This window comes from Xenopus laevis, chromosome 1L (assembly GCF_017654675.1).
Source record: "Xenopus laevis strain J_2021 chromosome 1L, Xenopus_laevis_v10.1, whole genome shotgun sequence".
NCBI lineage: Eukaryota > Metazoa > Chordata > Amphibia > Anura > Pipidae > Xenopus > Xenopus laevis.
In genome coordinates, this window is record NC_054371.1 from 61,494,381 (window position 1) to 61,519,956 (window position 25,576).

Consider the following 25,576-nt stretch of genomic DNA (forward strand, 5'->3'; position numbering starts at 1 on the left):
TACGTTACTGAATGCATGACCATTATTTACTTCAGATTTGTTGCCTGGAACTGTGAATTAATTGGTTAATTGGTTGATGTAATGTGTTAATTTCTCATTGGTTTAGGTGTTCTAATCAAATCTGCAAAGTGAGTGCAGCAAAACTGCTTTCCCTATCACTAATTGGGAATTATCACTAATTGGGAATCACCTATAATTTTCTGATAATTGAATTCCTTATGCTGAATTATGCAATGTTGTATATAAATAATACACTTTATGCATCAGATGGAAAACGATAGATGGTATGGGTAGGGCTTCCATGTAAACAGTATTACTTGATGAAATATATATATATTTATATATATATATATATATATATATATATATATATATATATATATATATACAGTAAATATCGGTCAATCTACTTCTATTACATTATTCTTTTATATTTAAAAGGACATAATTAATGGTAATAATCTAGAGGGCCTTAGGCTGATGAATAGTTGGATGAAATTAGAGAAGAATACCAAGATTGAAAGTCAGTTAGGGTAAGATTTGAAGTGAACAGCTGAATGCACTGATATTTTTTCCTAAATCTGTAAGCTTGTTATAAATTAGATGTGGGACCCTGACCAAAGCATGGATGTGACTTGAACTAAAAAGTCTGAAAACACTATACTAGATTGATTAAAATTGATATCTGATTCGGTGGTGTAACTAGATGTTACCGGGCCCCACAGCAAATTCATTTTAGGGCCCCCAACATATACAGAGGTTGTCCTGTTTACCACTATATATTGAAATTGCTCATTAATTAGGGCCCCTTATACATCCTGGGGCCCCCTGCAGCCACTGGGTCTGCTTCCTCTTTAGTTACACCCCTCCTCTGATTGGCAGCCTTGGGCTATGCAGTTTAGCAGTGGTGTAAGCAAGTGAGCTATTGGGTCTCCCTTTTTAAAAAGTTTTTTTTTTTTTTTAAAGTACTTTACTTATGTAACCCTTAGGGGCAGAATTCTTAAAATGTGAGTTTAGAGCTTAATAAATAAAAACTCAACCACTTTTTATTAATCTGTATGAGATTTCTAGAACCGTATTTATCAAATGGTGAGTTCTAACTTTCGCACATTGATAAATACCATTCTAAATATCCCATAGGAATGAATAAAATGTGGGTGAGTTTCAGGGCTGGAACTAGGGGTAGGCACAAGAGGCACTTGCTTAGGGCATAAAGCTTGCGGGCACCAAGACACTTACCTATATGCAGCCTCCCCCTAGTCCGGCAAATGTTACCACCTTGAAAATTGGGTGCGCTCTGTGAAGTTGAAGTGCTTTGTGCCAGCCACGCGTGCCATCTGCTGCATGCCCTCAGTTGCTCACGGTTACGTACAATTCCGAGCTTGCATCCTCGATTACGCACAATTACGCATGTGCGTCCTCGGTTACGCACAATAACGACTGCGCGTCCGCGGTTTCGCACACTTGCGCACAGCTGTGGCGGGGACCCAACTTGCCTGGGGCAACTGACAGACCTGGCCCAGCACTGGTGAGTTTTTATTTATTAAGCTCTAAACTCACATTTTGAGAAATCTGCCCCCAAGTGCCTTGTCAAGATAGTAAAGGTAGAATATAGGTCACACTATACCCAGATGGGCTCTTGCTAAGTGGAGGAAGATGGGAGCAAGTGATGTGCAACCACATCTTCTGCTGATTCACGGGACTCTAGGGGCAAATTTACTAAAGGACGAAGGACGATCCCTGTCGTAAATTCGCTAGTGAAGTAGACAGACTCTAGCGGTACTTCGCAACCTTATGCCAGGCAAAGTTGTGCTCTGGTGAAGGGACGTAACTACGCTAATTCACTAAGTTGTGGATTTTACTGAACGTTACCTCTTGCGCCAGACTTGACTTTGCCAGCTCAGACCATGCGAAGTGCAATAGAGTAGATAGGAGTTTGTCAAAAAAAAGTTGAGAATTTTTCTAAGTCCCAAAATACTTTGGCGTTTTTTACTTTTTACTGGGTGATAGGCTGAAAAAGATCGAAAATTTATTTTGTGGTACCCTGCTTATCGTATTATCACTAGCACAACTTTGCAAAATTTTTCTGGCCTATGTAGTGTAGGTCTGACAATGGAAGCCAGTGTTTACTACTCCTTGTTTTTAAACTACAGCAACTTTAAACCACACCCATGTTACTACCACAACTTTAATTAATGGTGGTAACACACCAAAAAATGATGCTCACTGCAATGATATCACTTATATGTGAAACAAGTTTATGATGTCATATTAAGACATACCCTTACATCCATAATCCTTTTCCCCTGTGGATAACACAGCAACCCCCAGAACATGATTAAATACCTTGTGGTCCCCCCAACAAGTATTTTCAAATGCCAATAAACCCCCACCAGACTCATATCCCACCTACAAAGCATGGTGCACATACAGACAGACAGAGTAGGGCAGGCAGTGTATGGCACACACAGGGAAAGGACCACTCAAAGATGACACAATGCTCTGTCTCGGGTATGTAAAATGTGGGCACTTTCAGTATGGGTCTGAGGTGTGAACAGTAGAAGTCTTTAGGGGTGTGAACAATTGGTGTCGCAAGTGTGAACAATGCAGGGGGGATTAAGGTTGTGAACAATGCAGGAGTTTATTGTCTGAATTTGAGGTGTAAACAATGCAGGGGTGTGTTAAACTCAGTACTGATACCCTTTAAAGTTTACACAAGGTAAGCAGACACAGCAGGCAGACTTTCATCTGGGGGCCACACAAGGGGGCTCCCGGGCCACCAGTTGGACAGCACTGCTCTTTTCCATTACTGAGTCATTGAGCTCTTTTGCTGTGACCAATATTTCTGTTCTTGAATTCTGAATTCCTATATCCTGTGTTCTTGTATCCTGGGTCCCTGCATCTTTAGTCCCTATAAACCTCTTCCTGCCATGGTCTTGTTTCCCAGTGTTGTGATTTCCTGGTTATTAACTTGTGCCTGTTATTCGGACTTTGATTGCCTGCTACCTGCCCGATCATGTTTGATCTGCCTTTCTCTTTGCTATTTATTAATAAATCATTTTTTTATCTTCACGTTGCCTACAGCATTAAAGCCTTTGATATATCTGCTTAAGGTTGCATAGCACGTAAGCTTCTTTCAACCAGTTCAGCTAGGCTTTCTGATACCACCAAACAGACAAAGTAACCCCAGATTTGCAGCAACAAGAAAAACATTTCTAGCAAATAGGTGGATACAGCATTTGCCGCAGCAAAGATAAACCCAGCTTTTGCACTTTCAAATCTATCGTCAGCAGAATACATTAAGACCCCAATTTACTAGAAGGTAAGAGTTTTTATATAGGGAGGTGATAAAATAGAAAATCGGGATAAACAGGCAAACTAACCGGAGATGTAGGAAAAGAAACATGGTATGAGAGTTCAGTTTTACAGCCAGACTTTTTGCCAACTGATATCAGCAAAACTGTGGAGAGGCCTATGATAAAAATTATATAAAGATTCATATGCAGTAGTACTTCAGATAGGTGCCCTGTGGCAGAGGGGGACCTTAAGATTTGCAAAAGTTACAAATACTAGGGTCGGATGTTGCCTGTGACGCTGCCTATGTCCTACTGTTCTACAGAAATACCTCAGTGCCCTCTTTTTCAGTGCCAAACCCCTTTTGCTTAATGGTGTTAAGCTATTGATCCCTGCAGGGTCCCCACTGTAAATCTACAATGAGGGCTGAATACAACAGGTGTAGTTTGAAACTCTTATTTAGTGTTTTAATTATATTTAGCGGATAACCGAAAATAAATATGGAGCAGGTACTCAAATGAAGGCACTCTTCCATCAAATAGTTGAAGCACGGTAAAAAGATTTATTGTGTCCTCCGCCTTACATGTTTATAACACGAAATGCGTAAGGCAGAGGACACAATAAATCTTTTTACTTTGCTTCAATTATTTGATGGAAGATTGCCTTCATTTGAGTGCCTGCTCCATATTTATTTTTGGTTATCAGCTCTCTTTGCTTAGGGCTCAGGGTGGTGCACCTGGGCCACTTCCCCTATGTGAGTAATATGTCTACTTTGTGGAGACCCTTTTGAAGTCTTATTTTAATTATATTTACCCCATGGGAAAATCAGACAGATAATTTAACCAATCCTAATTATTTCATACTGCCACTTTTAAAATAAAATGTACATAAAGGCTTCTCTTTTAGTGCAGCTAAAAAATGAAAGTTATCTTTGATAAAGTGTAAAATGCTTCTGAATAAATGTTTCACCTAAGTAAAACTGAGCTTATTTCTGAATATTAGTAGTGGGTACCTCTAGGCAAACACAGTTACTTAACTTCCCTAAGGGCATGTGATCATTGGTGTACTTAACTGTATCCACTCTCAAAATATGGCCTCCAGTCAGAAAAGTTCCAGTACAATTTCAGTAATGCAATATCATCATTGCTTAAGTACGCCGTGTAACTCAGCCTTGGAAAGACTTAATACCTGATTAAAATTACAGTATTTCTCATTCAGTGCCCTGTATTCAGATCATTGCATTCTATTGCTGGAGGGTTTAACGAACCAATGATTTATATACTAAGTGATTAGGATAACCCAAAGAATATTTTTTCTGTTTTTGCTCTATATCACTATTATTTACTGCAGACTTTTCTCTACAAATTTAGCAGATTAAAAGGGACCTCCATCCCACTGCTTTTTTCCATAATGAAAAATAAAGTAATTCTAAGAAACTTTCCACTATACATTAGTTACACATTTTCAGTGGGTATTAACATTATTTTTAAATGTGATTGCTATTGCTATTTACATTCTCTGAACTCCTGGTTCTGACACCTGAAATAATCTTGCAATCAAACCCATTAATAGACCTCAGGGAGAATTCCTGATTCCTGAAAACCACCGAAATTTTGAAATTCATGGATTATGGAAAGCTTTTCATTATGCAAAAACAACTGACAATTTTCTATGAGTAACAGTCATTGAGTATTCTTAATTTTTGCCTTAAAATCCTTTTTCCACTAAACGTAGACAAATTCAATTTGTGGGGGCTCTTTTATTCTTTAGATTTAGCAAAGCACCAACATTTGTTAAGTAGTAATAGAATATTCTCTAGTTCAAACAGACACTCAAATCATTCAAATGATTTGATAGGCTAGTTGGATTGGTTCAATAAATATTTATGTTTGCTCTTGTCTGAGCCTTTAGAATTCATTATCCCAGACCACTCATTATTTTGGCTGATGTTGAATCCCTTAAAAAGCTAGGGGCAATGATAATTTATTTGACATTTCTTTTTCTGTTCATTCACTAAATACCAAATATTAAAATATTAAATTGTTAAATGATCTTGAGTTTGAAATCCATTGATCCATAGTAAGGGCAATGATCTTTTATTTGAATTTTTTTCTGTTCATTCAATAAATAACAAATATTAAATTGTCAAATAGGTTTAAAATCCATTGATCCATATTATTTTTTTTATAAATCTGTCCCACTGACAACAGATGGAAGCATTGATAACTTTAAAAATAGCCAAAAATGTTATTTAATCTTCGGTACTCACTGATGTGTTCTTTTCACTGGAATCACATTTGTATGGAGGCTTAGCAATTTTGTGATCACATTAATGTGCAATGAAAATAAATTCAATTACAGAGAAACTAATGACCATGTAAAATGTAGCAAGGTAAAGTGCATTTTGGAGTGTACTTAATTACTTTATGACAGCCTAATAGAAGTCCAATTTATTTCCTGCAAGATTGTTTATTTATTAACTAGAGCAGCTTATTAGATTAATTAAAATGTTTACATGAACCCATATTTTATATTTATTACTATTCTTTTCCCCAAAATGCTTTTCAAAAACCTGCATACACTTAATTGCATTGTGGGTAATGTACAGTTTGACCACCTGTAATTTCTGAGAATATTAGACATTGTGAAGACCCATGACCCTATAAAAGCGGAAGAAAGGGCTGCAGGCTGCTTTTATTCAGGTCATACAACTCTTTGGCGACTTCTAATATCTTTCAAATGTAGCTGGGGGATATTGAGCTAGCTTCAATTCAAAGAGGAAAAACTTATCTTGTTCTATATCAATAAAACATTTTAAGCTTTTTGGAAATACAACAATAAAATATATTGTAAGATAAATATTCTCATCAAATCGAATGTAGCCTATTATACATTGTAATAAGCATTTTTGTCTTTAAAGATCATGTCATTTATTTGTAAATATTTTTCGGGAGGCATATTTGTTAGTTCAAGGAATTTAATTAGCGGCAAATCATGTTTTAATTCAAAAAGTTAATAAAAAGATATTTGTTTAATTTTGTAAGTATTTTTTATTTGATTCTATTTTTTAATTTTATCTGTTAGCTTTTTATGTGTTAATCTGCAGCAGGTTCTTAGCGGTGATAGCAAGATTTTGGGAAAACTACAGATCCCCTGCACTGTTGGCCTGAAGAGAAATGTGCCTGTTTATTCCATGGCAGGGGTTTCTGGTTCTTTGAATTATTGACACTCGGGGGAATCAACTTTGAAAACTTTTGCAGGCAGTGTAATTTGAATTTTCAAAAGAAGTATGTGTCTGATTCTTTATAGTAGAACACTAACTTCAGACATTGGAGGTAATGGCTAGTTGTGAATGAATGAAAAAGTATTATTTTAAATATAGTTTAAATTATTTAAATAAGCATTATTTTCAAAAAGATGCACAATTATAATAATATTTGATGGAATGTAAGCTTTAAAATATTTTCTCTTTGAATGATTCGTACATTCGTTTGTAGATTTGTGTTATCTTTCTTTCCACTTTCAAAACTTGCTTTGGGGAATTGCACAAAGCAAAAAAATACATCCATTGGGTACTGCTTAGTTTTGATATGGGCCGATGTTGTTATTATTTCAATGCACAGCTGAACTTTGATATGGGCGTGTTTTGTTAGTATTTCAATTCAGTGCACAATTTCATTGTTTTCCTCTTTGTGACTTTGTATAAAACTTTTAAAATATAACATTTACTTTGATTGTCACTGTAATATATATTTTTTTTTATCAGTTTCTCAATGAGGGTCCTAACACTGTAATATAAAAGTTGAGATTTTTTGATTAAACATACTATTTAATTTTGCAAACATGTTACTTGTATAAGAACATGTGTCATGTCAGGCTTTTGCATGTTATGTTTTTATGCGTCGTCTGTTTCTTTAATAGAACAGTTTCTGCAACTGCTCATTTATTAAACATAAATTGAGTAAGAGCAAATACAAGCTCCCTGGCATATGGTCTGCAGAGTGGTCAATTATTATTCTATCATAGTATTTGGTTTATGGGCTCTGATCATTATTCCATGAATAATACTGTTTCCTTCAATTCAGATGTGTCATTGTACTTATCTGTTTTATGATTGTTGATAAAAAATATGATATAATACTGAAACAAAGCCAGCTATTATAAATCCAGTTGGGGATAATAAATATTCAGCTACAGGTAATTATCAGATTTAATGGCATTTTTTAGTTCAGGCCTTGACTTGACATCCAGAAAATACTATTACATTACCCCGCATAGATACATTGTTATGACATGTAATAACTACTTGAATATAAAGGGGATTAATAATTTAAAAGGTGTTAACAAATTAGGGCCATCATTAAAACTAGACTTTGAAGCACTCTGTAGAAAAATCAGTCCTAGCTAATGCTAAGCTCTTATGATAAAGAATTACTGCATTAATTCTGCAAAGTGAACTTATTGCTCCTATTCGTCTCCAGATCCCTGGAGCATTAAAAGACAGAAAGAATAATATGATCACTGTATTTCTCTGCACAACAACTCGCATATTTTCATCACTGATTCTCAAATGAGCTTCACTGCATTAAGCCAAGAAAACACATACACGTGTCATATACCATGGGTCTATCTTCTCAAATTCCTTGCTGTGTTATACTGAACTCAAAGGAAATTAATGAGCAAAGCACATGGAAGAGTTTGTTTACAGAGTACGGCCACAGTAATTTACTACATTTTTTGTGACTTTCTAGCTCTCCGAGATCAATTATCTCTGCCACCTAAAACTTGAAGCTTGACTTCAGTCATTTTGCCATCTCTCAATGCAAGGCACAAACACCAGGAAGAAATGTAGAAATAAGGGAAACTTGAGTAGGCTTTTAATATCCTTAAATTTGGAGAAAGAGTACATGTATTTATATTGCGTAGCACTGTAAAGTAAATGTGTGTCCTTTTACACATGCTCTCAAATCTAAATATGTATATATATTTATGATATAGCTTTATACATACACCCACAAATGTAGTTCTCCTTTAATGGCATTGTACTCATACTATTAGATGATATTCCTATGAATATCTCCTTTTTATATTCGCAATAATAAAGGGAAATTTTTCATAAACACTGCCATTCCTGCAGCATTTAAAATATCAATCTAACTACAGGTATGGGACCTGTTGTCCAGAATGCTCAGGTCCTGTTGTTCTAAGGATAATTGATCTTTAATTTGGATCAATAGGCTGGTTTTGCTTCCAATAAGGATTAATTAGATCTTAGTTAGGGTCAAGTACAACGTACTGTTTTATTATTACAGAGAAAAATAAAATAATTTTTAAACATTTGGATTATTTGGATACAATGGAATAAATGGGAGATGGCCTTACCATAATTCTGAGCTTTTTGGATAATGGGTTTTCAGATAACGGATCCCATACCTATACATTTCTACGGGTAGCAAAGACGATAATATAGTTTTTTGTATGGCTGCTTACTTTATGTACAGCAACATGCTTGTCAACCATATCAACTATGCTGAGACATCAAAATTTACATTATGACTTGTTTTTTACACATATAATCCATAAAATGATTAATGGGTGTATCAAAGGTGTAACCTGAACACAAAAACAAGGTGATTTTCATTGTGCTCTACTCAGAATGTGTTATCTATATTTTGCATTTGTTAATATTGAATGTAAAAAGTAAAGATTAAAATAAGCCATTGCACGTGCAATAAAACATGTAGGGGTTTAGAAAATAGAATTACAAACCATTTCAATAGACTAAACGTCACCAAACCTTTCTAAACTAAATTATCAACAACCACACAAACCACATAAATACAAGTTACACAAATGGGTAAAGGCCCTTCTTCGTCCTTTTTTGTTTCTTCCTTGTATTTCAAGACAAATTATACACGAGTTACATTTTGGATGCATTAAATTATTTGGACAGCACAAGACTGCAGAGATTCCAGGTGGTTTTACATTGAGATGAGCTTCATTATGGATGCTATTTGGCAGTGTAGTTTATTCAGAAACAATTTCTTGCCAGCAGTCTTGCCAGTTGAATTACAGTCATCCTTTTCCACCCATATAAATTAGATAGCAGTTTTTTTTATTGCTGACACCATAAAATCCTATCAAATTATAAATGAAAAGGCATTCAATATACTTTTTAAAAAATTATTTTAAGATCATTAGTTGCTCAGATAGTGGGGCCGGTTTATTCAAGTTTACACCAATGAATCCTAATTGATTCCAAATAGTTCCAATTTAATAACGTTTATTTACAATTTATAAAAACATTAACAATGTCAATGTGTCAGTTCATAGGAATGTATTTGACTGTGGCAGCACTGAGCTCTAACACCCAAACTGATCATTAAGACCCAGGAAATTAAAAATGATTGCTTTGCAATTAATGCACTGAAAGTTAATGTGTGGGGGGGGTGGGGGGGACTTAAGAGTTTGGAATAAACCATCTTTTCACTCCCAAGCTAGAGCTAGAGCCACAACAATGGGAATATGGTATTGGTCGGTATAGGCATTTTGATCATAGAGTTTTTCTTTAAGAGGACTGCAGAATCAACTTATGCTTTAATGAAAACTTTTTAATAACTTTAATGAATGTTATTTGTAAATGGAATAGCAATAGAAAGCAGTCTCTCTCTGTCCCTTGCTTTTAACTGCTGTTTTATTGAAACAATGTAGCAGTAGTCAGGGCTCCTCCAGCCAAGATTCCAATTCTGACAACGAATAGGAATATGAATAGGAATATGAATAGGAGAGGGACTGATGAGTATTAAAAAGTAAATATACTAATCAATTTGTCGTCTTACAAAGCATTTGTTTTTACATGGCGTCAGTGACCCTCATTTAAAAAACTGGAAGAGTCAGAGGGCAAATAATTCAAAAACTATAATGCAGAAAAAATGAAGGCCAGTTGAAGAGTTGCTTAAAATTGTCCATTCTAAAACATACTAAAAGTTAACTTAAAGGTGAACCACCCCTTTAAATAGCACAGTTAGAACCAGCAGTGAAGGGAATGACAAGGTTTACACAATTTAAAAACCATTGCAATGATTTTTTCATTATACAATTACAGTGAAACCTCGATTTTAAGTCCCCAGATTTAAAATTTTCCCGTATTTTACATTTTTTATTTGTGGTCCCGACAATTTATAATGCATTTCAATGGGTGCATTTCCTTGATTTTAAGTAATGTTTTTCCAGATTTTACATCCAAATTTTGCCCTGATGTTTATTTTGCCTTGGTTTGGCCTTTAAATGGTCAATTGCAATTAGTCTGCCCCTTATAGAGTCCTGCACCAATCACTTATTTCTTTATGTTGTGTATGTGACTGACAGAGAGGCCTTGTACATACCCCCCCCCCTCATAGTGTAACATTAATGCTGCAATGCTTAACCCTTGTTATTAACACAGTTAATATTGTATCTCAATGTAAAAAAGTCTCCTGTGTTTATATCCTTTCAGTACTTGAAGTAAAAGTTATTTTAACACATTTCCCTGATTTTACATTTTCCCGGATTTTACATAATTTTACATAATTTTTTCCTGGTCCCATGAAAAACGTAAAATGGGGATTCTACTGTATTCTTGTTTTTATCATTTTGGAGTACCATGATTATTTTTGGGGGGATAATTTTCTGTCTAGACAGACAGAAAAAAATAAATATGCTTGGCTATTTATGCTAGCAAATCAATAAATACAGTTATCAGATCAGTAAGGGCTCCTATCAGGGTGAGTCTCATATTTTTACCAAAATCTGTCTTTTTTTGTTAGTTTTAGGATTTCAGCTAAACATATCCTGTGCTTCAACTGGCGCTCTTCATACGGTTGCCTGCTAAGTGGTATAGATAATACTTGAGTGATACTAAGGGGGATATTAACTAAAATCGGAATTTATCGCTTCTAAATATATATTTATAATTAAAATTAAAAAAAGCTCGACCAAACTCCCATGCCCCATTTATTAATGAAATTAATTGAATCTGGAAAAAACTGATAAAATCGATTGAAACCCTAAATCGTACTGTTTTTTCTGACTATTTTCCAGAAACGCTTGATTTTTTTCAGGCTTTTGCCTGAAACCCCCAAATTTATCGTATTATTGGGCTAAACCTAACGCAGACCATTATTACTTCCAATTTGGATAGGGACCTCTGCCGTTGACTTATACATAACCACAGCAGTAGTGATGAGCGAATAAATTCAGCAGACAACGAATTGGCCGCGAATTTCTGCATTTGCTGCAAGCAAATTAATTCACAAAACTGCGGCGACAATTCGGCGTAGAAAAATCCAAAGAAAGCCTCACCAGATAAATTTTAATTTAGTAAATAATCCCCTAAATGTCTCCTCTCTTTTATTATATGTATCCTCTCTGTTGATATTATAATTAGGAAAGATACAGGTATAGGGAGGCTTTTACTATTTGGCAGAAAGGTGGCAACCCTGTCTCTATTTAATTGATGGCACTCCATTTACAAATAACAGTACAGTAAATGGAGTGCCAAGAAACATTGCAATGGAGCTATGACACATACATATATGACATCAGATGCACTTTTCAGTGACCTGTGATATTATAGGTAGAAGTGGGCCTTGTATTTTACATCGCAGACAGTGTTTAGTACATTTTTGAGTTTTCTGCTTTAGTGAATGTGACCTGGAGTTCACACTTACACCTTTTCCCTTGACAAATAAGTGTAAACATATTGTGCTTTGTTGCCGTGAGAGTCTTATTTGCCTAAATATTGGCTATTTGTGCCTAAATATGTTATATACATATAATACACACGAGCCATTAATATCCTGTAAATTGTATTCTTATAAATGGTGCTTAGTGATGTCATCGGTTATAATCGAAGCTTGGTGATGACATTTGTGTCACTTAACTCACTGAAACTTGTGTATTATATCAAATGAAATACCCCCTGTTGCAAAATATGAGGATATTAGAAGTCACTTTGGAGTTCCAAGACCTGTATAAAACACTTATGCACACATGTTTTCATATGGTCATAGAACTCTTCAGTAATTTATAATATCATTATATGCTACAAGAGGGGGTACTTTATTCACTACATATATCTTCAGTTTTACATTCTGTCAGTTAGCAAAGTTTTAAGCACTGCAAAATTATGCATCCAGTGCCTCAGATAGTATGCAGAGCACTCAAGCGTGGAGATCTTGGAAGCGATAATAAAAATGATGACTGCCGCTTGAAGATCATGAAGCTCAGATTTTTGTCTGTACTGATTCCACCATCCAAATGAATTGTGCTGTTTATTTATCATTTGCTTCCTATCGTGAATGTTAATGATTGTTCTGCAGTTAAAGTTGAAATCCAACCTTTGTGTTATGACAAATAATTAAAATTACTTGCTCTTCAGGATAAAACATTTGGGATTCAAGTGCTATACATAGAAGATAGGTACCCTTTTCTAATGATGTCTTGTTATGTATTCTAGGCATTCTCTATATTATGTCCTTATAAATCTTTTGTGTGCATTTGTTCTTGTTTGGTATTTGATGTGAAAATATGGATAGAGTTTGTGCAACTGATAGTAGCTGTTATGGACACTCAACAGAGCTGTAAATAGAACGCCAATCTAATCATTGCATCTGTTCCGAACCAAAGCATTGAATTGATTTTGATTATTATATCAAACCTTAATATTGACACCTTTGAAATATCCTGTACTTTTTCTTTTATTTACTTTAGGCAAAGATATTGTCGGAATTTGCTTTGCCAGTTCAACTATTTTATTCAACAGTTTTATGTGAAATTTCCAATATTAGTTTTCTTTTAAATCTAAAGACTAATGCTCAGTGCACATGATATTAAATTAAGGGCTTAGAATATTCCATTGAAATGTCTTTTTAAAACATTAATTTTGCAAGAAAAAGCTAGTGAGATCTTTATTGATTTTTTCTATTTTTCATCAGTTATGTTCTGTCTGCAGGGTTTAAGCCAAAGTATACTTCAAGGATTTCGTATGTAATCCGTTAACATCGCTTGAACTTTTTGGCAAAGAGTAGCATGACTGTGCAGCTATTGGTAGTAGAAAAACAGTTTGGGGGTAATCCAAAAGGCATGCAAATGACAAATGTTTTTAATTGAGTAATTTATAAAACAAATTTAATAAATCCATTCAACAAGACCATGTGCTGTTCACATAAATACATAAATATAGCATCTGAAATATGGGAACTTGTTATTAATTCTAAATAATTATCCATCTTATAAAAAAGTAAATTTAGACATATTTGGGGCACATACATCACAAATATATATTGTATATATGTATACCACCATGTATACAGTGACCACAAACTCATTATGGTGAAATGGTTCCAACCTCTTACTGGTCCAGTGACCCAAACCCCATACTAGCAAATGCCCCCCGCCCTCATCCTGCTAATTTTTTACTCATGCTGATGACCTATAGATCATATTGCTATAATTGCAGTTTATCCATTCCTGACTGGCACACAAGCCTCAGCTCGTACTTGCACAGTGACCACACACCAGTTGGACAACCTATTCCTAAACCATTGTTCCTGTCTTTCAGGTTTCCCCTTAGCCTTCTGCCCATACATAAGCAACTATAGCCAATATTTATCATTGGAAGTCCCAGTCCTTGAATGTTCTGCTTTGTCAAGTCAGTGGATGCTAGTTATGGTTTCATAGGTGGCAGAAGTTGATTCACAGTTAATCAGCTTCACTAACTTTCAGTAGTAACAAAAAACATATGCAATATTGGACCATGGTACTTTTCACTTGCATCCTCTATGGAGAGTCATTGCAGGCAGTAAGTGATATTATTATTAATATATTATTTTTATAATATTAAAACCAGCTAGATAATTTCTTCCTGGGCTGTTCCTTGCACCCTTTTAAGCCTAAGGGAGGACCTCCTGTTCATTTCCTAGCGCCCTTGTATACCAAAAGACATGCACTCCCTGTTTGGTCAGCTCCTTGCTGTTACTACTTTTTCAGTCTAGCAAAGCAGATGACTAAATTAAATGCAGGCTCATGAAGAAGGGTAGCTAGTCCCATGACACACTTAGGGGATATTAACCTTACAGCTATTTTTCTTTGTTGAGTATTGTCAATTCATTATGCAAGGTCTTCCTGCAGCTTAGGTCATCTTATGATTCTATAGTTCTTGGACTATATGCTAGTTGTCCGCTACTCTCTCTTACTTATAATGCACTTTACAACTTAAAACTACTGTAGAAATTAACAGCTAATAAGTACAGCTAAATTCTACAGAAATGTTGATTTGATTTATAATGGATGTTGCAACTTTTCTATGGAAGGCCTAATGACTTTGGGGGGAAACCCATTTACTATCAGGTATTAAAGGGGACCTGTCACCTTAAGACATAATAGCAAATCCTATTTTATGATGTAAGTCAAGCAAAATCATCTTTACTTACAATATAAAAAAATGTAAATCTTCTTTTTTTAGTATTGGAATTCATAATCTCAACAAGCAGGCAGCAGCCATTTTGTAGACACATGCGCAGTAGAATGAAATGGCAAGCTTTTCCATTAAGTTGGGCTTTTCGCTCTACTGCGCATGCGCAGCAGCGAGAAGAAGGAAAAAACCGAAAGACGGTTGCTCTGTGGTGCTCGCTGGCAGTGTCGGACTGGGACACCAGGGGACCACCCAAAAACCTTAGACCAGGGGCCCATCAAAGAACCATAGACCAGGGGCCCACTATCAGTACTATTATTCTTCCACACCTCACTCAACCTCTATTCTCCTAGTCTCTTTTCTTTACTATAGTTTATTATTCCATCTGTTTAGCCTCTTTTTCTCATAGAAATAGGGAATGAGAATGAAATAGGCCAAATGTTTAGTAGCATGAGGACCCACTGACACCTGGACCCATGGGGAGTTTTCCTGGTATCCCGGTGGGCCAGTCCGACACTGCTCGCTGAAATAACCCCGGGCCGATGCAGTTTTCTCCTGATAGGAGCACTGGCCCGTGGTGTGAGGTAAGTTAATGCGATCAGTTGGGGGTGCCTAACTTTTGGCACCCCCAAGTGTAAAAGGACTTTCATTCTCCTTTAATGTTATTATGTATTTGTAAGGTACTAACATATTCCACAGGCACGACCATTAGGGGCTTACAATAATTTAGAGGCCCCCCATCTGTACAGGACATCATCATCTCTATCTGAACCTTAGAGAGAAAAATTCTATCCTGTCTAACACAAGCGCCAGGTAGGAAAATTATTTTTCTTTGCGAGCTTTGGTAAGAAGAACATACGAATCACAATATCTTTATTTCCCCATACGGTCCTCACAAATTCTTAAAGCGTTTCAAGGCATTTGTAGCATATGAGGCCATGAGGGTTGTGCATTAGAGGATATAAAGCTAGTAATTGATTTTATGTCACATTCATCTCTTTAGCTGTGAAGACAAGCAGCAAAGACATTGGCCTGTTCTGTAGTGGCCAGTGGCTTTACAGATCCAAAGGTGGCACTTAGATATATTTGGACACATTTTTTTTCCTTTATGTACAGACTTTTTGAAAAACTGAAAAGGTCATCCTCCATTACTTACTGATGCTTGATATCTTATAGAGTAAAGGGCTGAAGCGATTAAACATGAATGGATAAACAACATTCTACTACTTAAACTTAAATTTTGGGCATGTCTAAAATAAACTAAACACAAGCCGAGATTTGTTTGTATTTACAGCAATAAGGTGTATAATTATTACATATGCTGCATAATTATTATATATGGTGTATAATTATCGAACCACTTCATTTATAGCCACTATTTAAAAAAAGAAAAGTTGGATGTGAAAGACAAATGGGCAAATGTGGAATAAAGCCATTTGCTCTAATTACAAATAATTAAAAATAAGAGTTCTTTTGATTGACATACGAGATGATGAGAAATAATATACTATAACGGCTTTGGTGTCAGCCTCCACTGTCACTTTATTAATATGGAAGTAACTTCAATTTGTTGCATTAATATTCCAGAATGGAGCAAGAGTTCATGGGCCAAAACGGCAGACCTTGGTTTTATAATAAAGTGTCAGGAAGGGCAATATGGTGAAGTTTAGGAACGGGAGAATGCAGCGATGTATCTGTTATCTTCAACCTGCTGAAAACTCTGCACTTTTAAGCGATGTACACATGTATCTGTTATCTGGAAATCCATTTTCGAGAAAGCTGAGAATTAAGGAACAGATTCCCTAAAGGGCGAAGTACCTAGCGCTTGCGTCAATGTGCTAGCGTTACCGCCCACATGGACTTTGCAGATTTCCTAACGGGGCAGGAGTCACTTCACTAGCGAAGGAGATAGACGCTAGCGTTGCTTCGCACACTAATGTCAGGCGAATTTTCATTCTGGTGAACGGACGTAACTGCGTAAATTCACTAAGATGAGGATTTTACTGAACGTTACCTCATTTGCCAGACTTGCTTTCGCCAGCTCAGACCAGGCGAAGTGAAATGGAGTGGATAGGACTTCCTCAAAAAAACCTTGGCGTCTTTTCCTTTTTTCAGAGTTTTGGGTAACCGGGTCCCCCCCTACATTTTCTAACATATGGCACATAAACTATAGAGTGGGCTCATGTGTAGGGCATTATAACAACTCTATTTTATTTTATTAATCTATTTGCTGCAACATATACATCCATGTAACTTTATCATTTCCCGCAACGTTAGCGCATCTTCGCTTTGATTGAGCGCCCTGGACGCAACTTCGTACTTTAGTGAATTAGCGTTGTTCTATCCAATTTACACCTGGCGAAGTGTTGCGATGGCTGCAAATTTTCGCCAGTTAGGGAATTTTCCCCTAAGGGGTGACAGTCTCCCATAAGGGTATATTTATCAAAAAGTGAAGTTAGAGTTAACTACAGTCCGCTAGAGTTAAATACTGCCTCTCTCCATTCATTTCTATGGGATTTTTAAAGGCATGATAGTTCACGCCTTTAAAAATCCGATAGAAATGAATGGATAGAGGCAGTATTTCACTCTAGGGGACTGTAGTTATCTCTAACTTCACTGATAAATATACCCCATAGACTCTTTTAATCAAATAATTCAACTTTGTAAAAATTATTTGCTTTTTCTCTGTAATAATAAAACAGTAGCTTGTGCTTGATCTTAACTAAGATTTAATTACTCCTTATTGGATGCAAAACAATCCTATTGGGTTTAGTTAATGTTTAAATAATTTTTAAGTAGACTTAGAGGCACATTTATCAAGGCTCAAATTTCAACTTCATGTAAGTTTTTTTAAACTCCCATAAATTCGAAATTCGACTAGTCAAAATGTATCACTAATATATTAGGCTGGAACACATAGGAAAACAGCATTTCATTTTTAGCAACATGTAGAAATAGTTTCTGACTAGCATCCCTGTCAGTGATCTTTCATAACATCAAATTTTTTAAACTTGAGTGAAATTGAATGACCTGAAAACTTGAATCGAAATCGATTCGAATTATTAAAACTTGATTTGAATTTAAGGCTACAAACATCACCAAATGAATCCTTGGACTTCTCCCATTGATTTATACAGTAATTCGGCAGGTTTTAGGTGGTGAATAGTCGAATCCGAGTTCTTAAAGGGCCAGAGTATGATAAATCTCAAAATTCTAATTAAAACTCAAATCAAGTTTGTATAATTCACAATTAGAATTTGAGAGTTTTCACCAAAAAAAAATTTAAAATTCGAATTCCATTTCGGATTTTCACTTCGACCCTCAATAAATCTATGGAGATCTAAATTACAGTAAGCTCCCTTATCAGGAAAGCTCCAGGTCCCAAGCATTCTGCATACCTGTGCTGTAATGCACCCTTTAATGGCAGAATTTTTTTTGTTAAAATGTATTCCAAGTTGAAAGTGTATTAATCAAACTTTATTTTACTCTGTCGTACCATTCTGCACAACGGAAGCAAATCAGCACATACACTTGACCACACAGTGTAGCTTTGTACAGTTCAGTGCACTCTTTGCACACCTTGTATTTCTGCCATTTTGCCATTAAACAGAAAATATTGCTTTTCGAGCAACTAGTTATCGTTTCAAGAATATCTAGGGCAACACGTAAGTGTTCCTCCCAAAACCATTATAATGGGCTTCCAGGAGTATCTAGAATTGCAATAAGCATTTTTTTTGTAATCTCTAATCTCTTTTCAACAGGACCCCTGTTACCTCCTATATGTATTTAATCGGTCTATACACCCAACTAGTAAACGTTGCCTCTTTATAAATACATGTTAAAGCAGTGGTTTAACTTTTAGTTAACTTTTAGTATGTTATAAATTAACCAGTTCTAAGCAATTGTTCTTCATTGTTTATTTGTTATCATTTTTATTTATTTGCCTTTTTCTAGTCATTCTTTCCAGGGGATTCTTCCCCCTTTTTCAAATGGGGGTCACTGACTCCATCAAAAAAACAAATGTTATTTAAGGCTACAAATGTATTGTTATTTGTGCTTTGTATTATTCAAATCAATGCATGATTGCTAGGGTAATGTGGAACCTAGCAACCAGATTGCTGAAATTGCAAACTGGAGAGCTGCTGTAGAGTCCTGCGCTGGTCCATTTTTTGGAACCCGTACCTGACCCGTAACTTGGACCCGCAACCCGTATTCTACCCACTTGGACCCGCTACCTGACCTGCAAGTTATTTATCCGCAACCCGGACCCGCAACCCACTGACCATCGAGAATCAGGAAGTGCTGTCATTATAACCCGGAGGTGACATCATCGGAAGTAGACACGATCAGAAAAAAGAAGTAAAAATCGCTGTTAAGAAGACCCGTGGCCCCGCAGAACCGCCGACCCGCGTCTATACCTGCACCCGGAACTTATACCCACAACCCGCAGGGTGCCGCAGGTTTTTGCAGGTACCCGACCCACTGCAGGGCTCTAAGCTGCTGAATAAAAAGCCAAATAACTCAAAAAACCACAAATAATAAAAAATGAAAACCAATTGCAAATTGTCTCAGAATATCATTCTCTACATCACAGTAAAACTTAATTTAAAGGTGAGCAACCCCTTTAATTATAAAAACTGTCCTTTCAGGCCCCTCTTGGATGGACAATCGTGCAGTTTGTGAATTGCTGACATTGTAATACATTGCAGTGGTCACAGTGAAGAATGTATTTCATTCCAATCTGCAGACAAATTTTGTTTATTTGTGAGATTAATGAATACAATAATCTGCTACTTTTGCACGTTATTTTATACCTAAATTTATATTCACAGATAACATAACCAACGCTGTTCTTAAGCAAAGGGTATTTTTCACTAATATATTCGGCTGGAACAGATAGGAAAACAGCATTTAATTTTTAGGAACATGTAGAAATAGTTTCTGACTCTGTGCTAGCATCCCTGTCAGTGATTTTCCATACTTATCCTCAGATACAATTAGTTTACCAGTGAACAGCATTAGTACCTGACAATTTAAACCGACGCCAGATCTTATTAGGAAGCCTTTTACTTGGCATAAATACACAGCACTTGCTTCCACACAGAATAAAGGATCTACTGTAGCTAAGGATGAAATGCATTTCTATATTTAAACATGATTCTTCTTGAGTTAAATGCAAATTGTTTGCAGATGTGTTTTATGTGTAGGTAGGAGGTTAATAATAAATACATTTTCTCCTGAACCAGTGATCAGCTTTGGTGATGCCGAGGCTGCATAGTAAATAGTAGCCTGGAGGGCCAGGTTAAATGATATACAGACATAATCAACCTTTGTGATGACTATTCAGAAGAAACCCCCTTCGCTTCATTCAACGACATATAATTCAGCCTTGTCAACGAATCCTCTGCAGACTCATCTAAAGCTTTTGAATCTTTAGTTCCCCTTGTGTGTTTTGAAGTTGGCGTGCTAAAATGACTATTTAAAGCATCCATCACTCCGAAACATGTATATATATGTGCAACAAAGGTCACTAGCATTCTTTTAGCAATGCATTGTGCTATTAGTCTACAGTGATGCTCTTTATTGGTTTAACCCTTTTGATGCTGGTGCACTTTCACTGTGCTAAGCAATTTTTAACACATTAAGATGATCCCATTCAAACATGTAATGTGGTTATGATTATGGGCAACTGTGCCCGAAATGCGTCAAGCTAACCATGCAGCGTGTTTTTGATATGGACTAATAAAGATTCTGGCTTTTAACTAACAGTCCGGCGAGCGGAACTTCACCCTTTCTTCTTTCCTCCAAGCATGTAACGTTAATATATAGGTTACATACTGACTCAGTAGGATGTTATTTTATTATTTTTATCGTTGGCAGTTGACATTTCAGTTGTGAATATCCTAATGATCTATATTGCTGTATTGCTCTATGACAGCTATGACAAAATCGGAATGTTATGGTTTGCTGGATAGCTATGGGCCTCATTAGTTCAATAGTATGCCATTTGTCTAGGAAATTACAAGATACTGGATTGTGTGCGTTTATAAATGACTACCCATGCCTTGTCTTCCTTGTCCTGATGACGTACCTCTCTTTTATTAATGACGTAATCATGACATCACATTTCTGTAAGTCACATTTCCTGTCAGTTGCATGCAGTCTGGCTAGTTCTAAACTACTTATGAATTAAGTAACTGTATACCAAGTGGAGCAGGAACATTAAAAGAGCCACGGTCTTAGCCCTCAAGGCTGCACTATTTGGAAGCATTGCTGTGAGCAATGGAAGGTGCTTTTCTGCAGCCCTCCCTCCATTAATAAGGTTTCTGTTAAGCCTGATGGGCAGATAAACAAGGTTAAACAATGGTTTTCTTATTGTCCTAGCAACAGAAGTGGGTGCAGCAAAGGAATTTTCAGAACCTCCTTCGTAGGATCACCTTGTTACACCTTGTTTATTTGCTTCCCATTGACTTCAGGTTTATTAGCAGAACTACATTCAGCAAAGTAAATATTTGTCAGCTGAGGTTATAGGAGTTGAAACATATGTATATACATTCTGCCATTGGTTTACTGTGTCTGTAACCCTCCTCTAGAGTCAAGGGGGCCTTCAGGACAAGTGAAATTGAGCCGAGAAGGCAGCAAGGCATGACAGCAAGTTTAGTATTAGTAGCAGGTGCTGGGCTGCCACTGTTATTTTCCTTTTAACTGAATGGGAAGCAATCTGGGGTATGTTGAGGTGTTCTGATCACCTCCACAAGTAGCAGTGTTTAAATTGCTGCATGTACTATGGTCCTTAAAGGGATTCTGTCATATTTTTTATGTCGTTTTTTATTTCTAAATTACACTGTTTACACTGCAAATAATTTATTCTACAATATAAATACTTCATCCTTAGCCCATGCTCTGACATTCTTTTATAAGGAAATGGGCTATTACAGAATGGCAATTTGGGGATTCTGGCAAATGCCAGAGGGGCTGCTGCAAGATGTCATAGACATCTATTTATTGGGCTGGTGGGGGCTGTATACGTGAAATACCAGAGACTATTTTGTATACCAGTCCGGGGAATATATATTGGGCTGATATTTGGGTTTTTTACAATCTTCCCTTCAAGTCTGGTTTTCACACAATGACAATCACTTGAGCTTACACTGAGTGAATTAATAACTGAGTCATAAGTAAGCCTTAATGCCACTGTAAGCAACAATTACAGGGTGAATGGTTATTCAAAATATTTCTACATGCACAGTAAGGCAATCAGGTTACTTTCTAAACAATAAATAGAACTACACCACACATAGAATTATTTGATTAGTGGAAACTACACAGGAGATCCTACACTGCAGAATCTGACTGTGAGTGAGTGGAGGATACAATGTGTTAAATGCGATGAGAAAAAATAGTGCTGATTAAGTGCAGCGCAGAAGGGATGAATACAATACAGGTTTGCTAGAACACACAGTATGACATGCATAGATCACACATATAATCTGTATACTGAGGTTGCTAGGTTAGATAAATTCATATTTGGACAGGACTAGTTTCAATGTTCTTTACACATGTTAAAATACCCAAAATGTCGTGGATGGAGTATCCAGGCTAAATTGCTATTATGAACTCAACCGACTATTTAAAATGCTTGGAATGTACTGAGGCTAGTGAATTTAAAGTGTGGGGTAGGATGAGTAGAATGTGCAGAATAAAATAGATGGCTCATAGTAGAAATTATTAAAATGTTTGGAACTGTAAAATAGAATTATTAAAATATGCAGGATAGGGTGATTTTAATAGCTAGAAGATGTAAAATAAAGTTGGAACGAGCAAGGCAGACTGTATCCCATAGCTAGAATCCTTAAAATAGAATGGTTAAACTGTGGGTAAAAAGATTGGGCAGAATATGCTGGCTAAGAAGAACAGAATAATAACTTTTCTTGCATTAAATAAATTATGCAAAATTACATTTTTGCAATGAGCAGCAAAGAACCAGTTACTGATTAGGATGTGTAGGGAGATTGCAGTCCTGCAAGAAATGGAATTCAAGAAAATGTAGGATAGATAGGTTCAGTTATATAGGATGTGTGCCATCATGTAGTAACTAGATTGTGTAGAATACAGAAGTTTAGGATTGAATACATTGGCAGATTAGAATAGTGAATTATTTTTTAATTAAATGAATTGACAGGCAGCAATTGTACGAAGTGCCTAGCTCGCTGGCACGAAACGTGTTAGAATTGCACACACTCACCATTATAATGTAACTGTATTTTCGCTTGAATAAAGCTAAGTTGATATTAAAGATACTGGACTAGAAATGCTTTGATCTGCGCTCCACATCGATTCAGGAGGAGAAAGCTGTGATCTGGTAGGAGAGGGCACGGACTGGGAGTGCTCTGCCATTACGGCATCATCGTGACCTGCTCCAACAAATAGTAGTCCATGAAAGAAAAAAAAAAGCAATTAAATTAAAGTTTAGAAGACCTGTCAGTAAAATCCAATGTTTTCAAAGTAAAGTCAAAGTAAACTTTATTGTCATCTCAGCAGTATACGAATATACAGTGAAACGAGACGACGTGGCTCCAGCTAGTACAGATCACAAAAAGGCACTTAAAAATACACAATAAATATGTAAACATGAAATGTGCACTATATAGGCAGAAATTGGATATACACATGTGTAAACCTTTAGAATTGTGCAAATAAATTAACAGTTCACAAAGTTAAGTTCACAGTTCAGGTGTTTCTGGAATGTAGTGGGAGGACAGGCAGTGAGTTGAGGAGTCTGATCGCTTGCGGAAAAAAGCTTTTGCGCAGCCTGGTTGTTCGGGCTTTAATACTGCGAAAGTGTCTGCCGGATGGGAGCAGCGTGAACAGTCCGTGTGAGGGGTGTGTGGAGTCCAGTGCAATGCAGGAGGCCTTTCTTGCACAGCGCTTGTGGAAGATGTCCTGCAGTGCGCACTCTCACAGATCAGCACACAGCGGTGGTTTTAAAAGGCTTTATTTCCCCAACAGATCCTCTCCGTAGGTGATCTGTTGGGGAAATAAAGCCTTTCAAAACCACCGCTGTGTGCTGATCCGTGAGAGTGTACGCAACATTGCATATTACGGACTGACGTGTCTCCCAAAGCTGCGGGTTCGGGGCACTTCGGGGCCGGACCAGGCACTTCAAGCGTTGAGTGACCTGCAAATACTGAATGCCTCTGAACGTGGATTAAATAAGCGAAATGTCCGGGGCATCTGCACCCGGGCCCATTACAGGGTGAGCGGTGGCAATAATTAGCCTAATTAAATTAATTTCACAGAAGGGGGAATAGAGTTTGAATGCACCCAACTTATTGTTACGTGGTTTATGTACTAGTTTAGAAGGCCTGTCAAAAGGGCCATAGTTCCTGGGATACAGCCCCCAGTTCTAAAACAAAAAAAAATCCCAAAACTCTACAATAAAGTTAAGAGTTAAGAAGTTAAGAAGAGGACATATCCCACTAAAAGCAATATGGACTAAGCATTCAGGTGCATTCAGTTTGGTGCATTATTATTGATAAAATGGTGACCTAAACCTGTTGATATGTGTGACAATGTAATATATTTTTATGTTAGTGTAAGGCAGTTAGAATCCCACTATATGGCAATTATACCTCTCCAAAGCAAGGCCTATGGGCCTTTAATAAGACTAAGATTTATTTTAACTATTTCCTTATTTATTATTATGCCTTTGAACATTTCTCAGTACCGCATTTCTTCATATTTTTTCAAACAATTTTTCTTTACAGAATTAACTTCCATGAAAGATACTGAAGATGGAGGCAAAAGCAACGTCATCATGGAAAGCTCAGATGATCCTGAAAATGAGACTTCTGCAGAGCTGGTGGCAACCTCATAATATTGTTGACAATTTTACTTCTGTTGCGTATCATAATTATAAAAATGTGCAGTTAACAGCTTGTGTCATACTTATTTAACCTTAGCTTGTTAGGTTGATTGACTAATCATTTAGGAGAATGTAATTACTAATCTCTACCAGTAGCACAGCCCCATTCTTTGTACATGCAGAGTACTGAGTGATTCTAAAAAAGTAAAATCTTCTCCATCCACAATAGTAAGAGAGATAAGGCAGTATAACAGTATAATATTTATATTCCACAGGAACTTCAGTGGGGAGAGCAAGATTATAGTGCCAAATGTGATATAAAAATTTCAAATACTTCAACAACTTCTGTATAACCTTTGTTTGTTTTTGACAAACGCATTTCATGCTTCCTTTAATATTATGTTCTACACAACCTGCTTTCATCTGAGAACCTGGTATAAAGTCAAATAAATCCTCCAAACTAGATTCTTATTTCAAAGCAACTGTTTTTGAGTTTGATTTTTTTATGAACCACATTATCAGTGTTTTCCTATTACTTAATTGTATATGAAATGACTTAAAACAGTGTTGTGGTACAGTGTTCAGCAAAAGGAATTCCGTGAAGTGTATATGTTACACTATGGGATACATTTACTGAAGGTAAGGGCACATGTGGAGATTCGGGGAGATTTAGTCGCCTGGCGACTAATCGTCTCTTCTTCAGGGCGACAATCTCCCCGATCTGCCTTTCCCTACTGTTAGACGCGCTGGGAGATTGGCAAGATCTCTTACCTCCCGGCGCATCTCTTCCAGGTTGCTGGTGCGCAGGCGTACACTTCCGCATTCCGGTCCCCAGTACGTCCGCAATTGACGCAGAGCGTCATGACTTAACTTAAAGGCACCAAATTTGAATTTCTGGTGCCAGTTTTAAAAGGCCAGTTTTCCGGATCGGATCCTAGCATTCAGCAAACGGGCGGTCGGATCGC

The 25,576-nt window shown here is 36.6% G+C and overlaps 1 protein-coding gene across 1 annotated transcript in view; it reads left to right on the forward strand.

Annotated features, from left to right (window-relative positions):
• The window catches only part of ttc29.L (tetratricopeptide repeat domain 29 L homeolog), a 143,404-nt gene extending 118,725 nt beyond the window's left edge, over nucleotides 1–24,679 (forward strand). Inside the window, exon 11 of the mRNA NM_001096364.1 lies at nucleotides 24,514–24,679. Within this exon, the coding sequence (NP_001089833.1) occupies nucleotides 24,514–24,623 (110 nt within the window). The 3' untranslated portion in view covers nucleotides 24,624–24,679. The remainder of the gene's footprint in view (nucleotides 1–24,513) is intronic.
• Nucleotides 24,680–25,576: the final 897 nt, after the last annotated feature.